The sequence below is a fragment of the Pangasianodon hypophthalmus genome, chromosome 16 (genome assembly GCF_027358585.1).
Source record: "Pangasianodon hypophthalmus isolate fPanHyp1 chromosome 16, fPanHyp1.pri, whole genome shotgun sequence".
NCBI lineage: Eukaryota > Metazoa > Chordata > Actinopteri > Siluriformes > Pangasiidae > Pangasianodon > Pangasianodon hypophthalmus.
This window is the reverse complement of record NC_069725.1, coordinates 16,287,263-16,293,599: the sequence shown is the minus strand read 5'-3', so window position 1 is coordinate 16,293,599 and position 6,337 is coordinate 16,287,263. Positions and strand designations below refer to the sequence as shown.

Here is a 6,337-nt window from a genome sequence, read left to right as displayed (position 1 = left end):
TGTGTGTGTGTGTGTGTGTGTGTGTATATATATATATATATATATATATATATATATATATATATATATATATATGTATATATATCAGTGTAGGTAATATAGTACAATATAAATAAAATATAGCATATAGATGATATAGTGAAGTAAAATTTCAGCTGTGGTCGAGTTTGTCACTCTGCTTGGCTCTCACAGCTGTCTGCGTGATGGTCGACAGAGATGAACGGGACATGCTGGCTGTCTCTAATATCTCAATGTCCTTACAGGTGAGACAGGACACCAGCTTCTGCCTTGAGGAACTTGGAGCGAAAAAGAATTCATGAGCCACGCCAGCTAACACAGCACCCAACACTGGCCCAATCCAATACACCTTACATGTGGAAGAAATGAATTGAGCTTGATTACTAATCTGTCAATATATTTAGTTCTACTAAATGTATTACAATAAATAAGAAATTGACAAGTTATTACACTGGCACATGACACTGGTCTGTAAGAAATATAAGATAACTCACCCAGTGGTGTTCCCAGTATCCAACTATAATTGCAGGTCCAAGAGACCTAGCAGGGTTCATGCTGCCTCCAGAAATTCTACCCTATGGCCACATAAATACATCTTCATACATACACATTGAGGGAATCAATGATGTTCTTGAGCAAATGTATTAACTTCTCAAAGAAAGGTTTCTAATTATGTCATTTACAGGCATTCAATACAAAATTGTTTTAAACTTTGTGCTGACATATTTGACTCATTCTATTATTGTGTTAAAACTATCAGTCTTGTTAGTGAGGATGCTTTTGTTGTTGCTTGTGCAGCCTGCAAAGTGTAAAATATTGGAAACCTTTGATTGAGAAAATAATGTATTAATGCTGGCATTGCTGTTGTAAATATGAACACATACTCACTGCAGTAAAAATCCCTGCACTAAGGGAACAGCCAATGGCCAAGTTGCCAGGTTCATAGTCCTCTCTCTTGCGCTGATCCTCCACTGAGAAGATGGTAAAGACCAACTGGAAGGTGACGAGTACCTCCATCCCCAGAGCCTGCCCTGCATTTCCCTCCATTGGTACCTATGGTGTACCCAAGTGAGTGTTTTGAGTGAAAAACAGCCCGAAACTCAGAATCTAACCATATTTTTAATGGAGTTAAATTAATGGAATTAAAGTCTAATTGATAGATGCTCAATGACTTTCATATTACTTATCACACTCTTCTCTGTACATAGCACTAACTCCAGAATTATTGGCACTCCAACAGAATTGAAAAAATGTTTGACATCAACAGTTATCAAAACCCTTATTCATCAAAGCTGTATACACTAAAAAATGTCAATTTTAGAATCACTCAGGAATTGCCTTGTTTTTGAAAGAAAATCACTTTTTTCAATTAAAATAACACTGTATTTCTGATCAATCTAGACATTGTTAATGTAAATGACTATTATAGCTGGAAACATTTTTTTTTTTAATTGAAAAATCTGTTGCATCAGCATTTGTGGGTTCGATTATGGTCTCAAAATGGCTAGAAAGGAGCTTTCTTCAGAAACTTGTCAGTCTATTGTTTTGAGAAATGAAACAACTTGAAGAGTGAAGAACTTGCCAAGAAACTGAAGATAACTTAGAAAGACAAGTGTGGCGGACCAACCGAGAAGTGGACGTCCACAAACATCCACTGACAAAGGCACAACCGACGTGGTGCTGGAATACATAGTCCCCTATGTATGGAGACTTTTGGGACACCCTGTAGAATGTTTTTGCAAGAAAGAGTGGGAAAATATTGCTAAATCAAAATGTGCCATGCTGGTAGACTCTTACTCAAAAAGACTGGTGTAATAAAATCAAAGGTGCTTCAGCAAAGTATCAGTTCAGTTGTCTGCACACGTATGCAACTAGGTTATTGTAAGTTTTTTTTTTTTAATCTTACCCTAAAACATTTTCTGATTATTTTTCACTTTATTTGTATACTGTGCAATTTCACACTAAAGGTGGGAAAAGTTCTGACCTGATTTATCTTGGTTTCACAAATCATAAAAACCTGCCATTTTGTATTTGAGTGCTCAAAACCATGTAAGAAGAAATTTGAATCTGATTTATAAACCTGTTGCATGACATCAAAATAAATGCAAATGATGAATCAGATTCAGCTATGAAGAAAGCAAAGCCCTCCTCCCACTACTCCCTTATTTACACATCATATGCTTACAACATGCCCAAATTTAACCTCAGATACCTCTAATTCACATGAACACCACCCTAATTTCTACACTATATGGCTAAAGGTTTGTGGATGTCTGACCATCACACCCATATCTGGTCCTTCCCCAAACTGTTGCCACAAAGTTGGATGCACAAAATTATATAGGATGTCTTTGTATGCTGTAGCATTACAATTTCCCTTTACTAGAACTAAGGGGCCTAGCACAAAGTGAGGTCAATGAAGACAGGGTTTGCCAAGGTTGGAGTGGAAGAACTCACGTGGCCTGCACAGAGCCTTGACCTCAACCCCATTTATCACCGTTGGGATGAATTGGAATGCCACAGTGCCCCACGCATTCTAGCATGACATCAGTGCCTGACCTCACTGATGCTATTGTGGCACAATTCACAATAGCCATGCTCTGAAATCTAGAGGAAAGCTTTCTCAGAACAGTGGATGTTACTATAACAGCAAAAGCAGGAATGGGATGTTCAAAAATCACATATGAGTGTGATGGTCAGGTGTCCACCAGCCTTTGGCCATATAGTGTATGTGCTGTGATAGTAATTCAATAAAAGGAAAGCATTCAGAAGGTTGGTCATCTCAGACGCAAGGAAAAAAATTAATTTTATATAAGATGAGTTAGAGGTGCTTGTGCTCAAGAAGTAGAGGAAGGGATAGTCCAAGGGTTGGTTTGTCTTTTGGAAGCCTTCATTTTACTTTTTTAAATAAAACTTCACCTGCATATAATTATGCAAATTCTATAGCCAGATTTTTATTCATATTAGAATTTGATCAGTTAGATGCAACTAAAAATAATTTTAGATCAACTAAGGTATAATTAAAGCTTCATGTATGGCAACAGACAAGTTTACATCCTGTGGTACTGAGTCATGTAGGTACTAGAGTCATGTAGCCTCAGAGCCTTGGAAGGCTCTCATACTCAACATGTAGCCTCAGAAGGAATAGCCTATGATAAAATAATATAACAAAATAGGATTAAAACAAACCCTAACTGGTTTTAGTCATGAATCCTTAATTCAGATAACAGAAAAAAAACATGTCTGCACATTCCTATTCACAACATCTAGCCTACATTTTAGTACAAGACTCTTGTGTGTGGAATATCAATATTATATTTTATTTTTATTGTTACTTATACTACTCTAGATACTATACACTCCTGGGCAAAAAAAAATAAATAAAAAAGGCAACTATTAAGCTTTTAAGCAGCTTAAAAAAAAAAAATCACTGGTCAGAAAATTAGCAAGAATTAAACAAATGCCACCATTTGCTTGTTTACTTTTGCTGCAGTGAACTGGTTGGGGAAAAGCTAGATACAGGGAAATTCACGGAAAATCATGATAATTATTAAAAAATTTTATGTTAATTCAAACTAACATGTCTGAGTGTACAAAATTTTCCAAAAAAAAAAAAAAAAAAAAAACCTTTTGGAATGTTTTTTTCTTAAAAGATTAGTCATTATTTGGTTATCTGCCACACCTGATGCAGCCCATCAAGAGCCACAAGGCTTAAACATTTAAATAAATCAAAAGGAAAAGCTATCCCATACTAAGTTCCTTTATCCATTTGTTAATTCTTGCTCATTTCCTGACCAATGATTTGTTGTTAAGACCATTAAAAGCTTAATATTTTGCCATTTGGGCTTGGCTCATTTTTTTTGCCCAGGAGTGTACTTGTCATAACTAATTAATAATTAATTATATTGATACTAAATTTGATTTACTGCAAATCAAGAATTTTAAGGTTGTTAAAATATTTTGCTCTAATTTACATTTTATGATGCAAACATGCCAAAGATGAAACTTGCTTTGATACCTTGATGAATATGGGACAATGACTCAGATTTACCACATAAACTATTAAGAAGCTAGCTACATTTCCACTAACAAAAACAAATTCTAAGATTTTTTTAATTGTAAGATTTTATCAAAACTCTCAAAAATATTTAAAATCTTGATCCAGGCTATCCATGACTGGGTTAGCTAATTTAACTCAAGACAAACTGTGTAATCCAAGGCTTTGTGGATTACAGAGATTATAGTGAAATGTTGATTTTGGCTTTTAGTTTATATCATAAAAACCTTTACACCCATTACCTTGTTGACATAGATCTTAGCTGTGGATTTTAAGGGTAGGACCAAGTAGAGAATTCCAGCTCCTATAGTGGCTCCTAAACACTGGGCAAACACATAGACCATGGCCTTTAAAGCATCCAGTTTCCGTGTAGCTAATAAGGCCAAAGTTAAAGCAGGATTCACCTAAAGCCATAATGGAAGAATTAGTGAAAAGGGGCCAAGCACTCTTCCTTAGTGTCACTCATGCAAACACTACTGTCACACATATAGATAAATTTGAATTTCTTACCTGAGCCCCACTGATTTTTCTAAAGCAATGTCCTAGGCCAACTGCTGCCATACCTGCTGCCAGTGCTGGGTACAAAGGTCCAGAAGAGACGCCCTCGAGCCCTGATAGTGAAGAGCCCAATACAACTGATACAAAGACCAGAGAGCCTATCATCTCGGCCAGTATGCCCCTCCAAAACTTAGGGTTTCTTACCTCCTAATTCATCAGTATTTGGGTGGCAGAGAGAGTAAAGGAGTAAAGATGGGTTAGTGAAGTGGCAATACAATGCTGATAAATAGTAAAATTAGATGGTAGTTAATAATAATAATAATAATAATAATAATAACAATAATAATAATAATGAAGAATAGATATTAGACAACAGATCATAAGCAATTTTATAGCAAATAAAATCAAAGTGCTTCACAAGAAGATCTAATCTAATTAAATGCAGTTCTGTAAACTGGTAGGATTGCTGAAAACAGTGTTCTAACATTTTTAGGTATTGAAATGTATTATAGCATGCAGTTTGGTGTTGGGGACTTCAAAGCCCATCCTCTGCTTGGTGGATAGCCAGTGTGCAAGAATGAGGGTCATACAGCCTGATTTTCTTCCTTGAATGAAACTGTATTGCTGACTAACTGAAGTACTGACAGGGAGATCATATAACTGAATATGCAACAGTACATGCAATGCTATAGTCCTGCTTAAGCATGTCTAAATTGAGTTTTTCTAAATTGTTGTTCTAAATTTGGCTGCTATAATGTAGATATATACTTGGCAGCATGCAAGAGTGCCGTAGCTACTCTAGGTTTAACTAAGGTGGTGCTAAATGTTGTTTCTCATCTGTGTTCTTCTTCAAGTACTAAATACACACAGATGATTTTCCTATAGACAGAAATTATCCATCAAAGTGTATGAGCACATCAAAAGTAATGTAGGTAATATTCTATTGTCGTAAAGCATTCCATACATGCCAGAGATAAAGATATTAGGTATTAAATGACTATCACAGACTGCAAGTCTGAATATTACAAAGCAATACCTTTGCAACTGAAAAGTAAAATTTTGCATTGCAGTGGGTACCACATGCAATGTCTATGAAACAAGCTAGCATTTATTTTGACAATAGGGCAAAAAAACCAATATCATTTCAATTGGTTCATTTAAGCTGTATGTAAACTAAAAGAAAACACTTAACTTGAATTAAGTAAATTAAGTTTTTCCTCAACATTTTCCACAGGCCAAAATGTTATAAGATATTAAGTGTCTCCTTTGTAAATCACATAACACAGCAAAATATTTAATCAAAATTAGTTGGCTTCTCAGTCAGTGTTTTGTGCTGAAATTGCCCTTACCTCCTGTAGAGTCATGTTGAACCCACGGTTTGTTTACCCGTTTCTGTATGTGAGAAGATACAGACGAAGAGTGTGTAGGCAAAAAAATTGGCTCATGCTTAAGTCTGTCCAAATGCAGAGACCACACCCCATTTCTATCTGTGTCAACACACTCTCACCGTTTCTACCATGGAACATCCACACACCATCAAAGAACAAACCAGCATGAACTAAAATTGTGGTTTAATCTGGCAGATTTATCTAGGATAAAACAAAAAACTAGCTTAAATAAAATAATTGTATAAAACTAAAATGTGTGTAAAATGTGTGTGTAGACCATACCTATCAAATGTGCCAAAAATGAAAAATATGAGTGTGCTATGCTTGAAATAAATTCAAAGTGAGATTAACCCCCAATATGTTTTTGAACTGATTA

At 35.4% G+C, this 6,337-nt stretch overlaps 1 protein-coding gene across 2 annotated transcripts; it reads right to left on the bottom strand.

Annotated features, from left to right (window-relative positions):
• LOC113530889 (aquaporin-4) lies at positions 1–6,081 on the bottom strand. 2 transcript variants are annotated; one of them, XM_053240925.1, is made up of 7 exons: positions 5,923–6,031; positions 4,586–4,780; positions 4,318–4,479; positions 1,646–1,741; positions 907–1,071; positions 513–593; positions 1–367 (listed from the first exon to the last, which is right to left on the bottom strand). In XM_053240925.1, exons 1-7 carry the CDS (start codon positions 5,935–5,937, stop codon positions 152–154), a joined length of 930 nt encoding a protein of 309 aa, XP_053096900.1. In that variant the 5' UTR covers positions 5,938–6,031; the 3' UTR covers positions 1–151. The 2 variants fall into 2 exon arrangements, with proteins under 2 accessions (XP_053096900.1, XP_034167579.1); XM_034311688.2 differs by lacking the exon at positions 1,646–1,741 and having other exon boundaries at positions 5,923–6,081.
• Between the last annotated feature and the right edge of the window lie 256 nt (positions 6,082–6,337).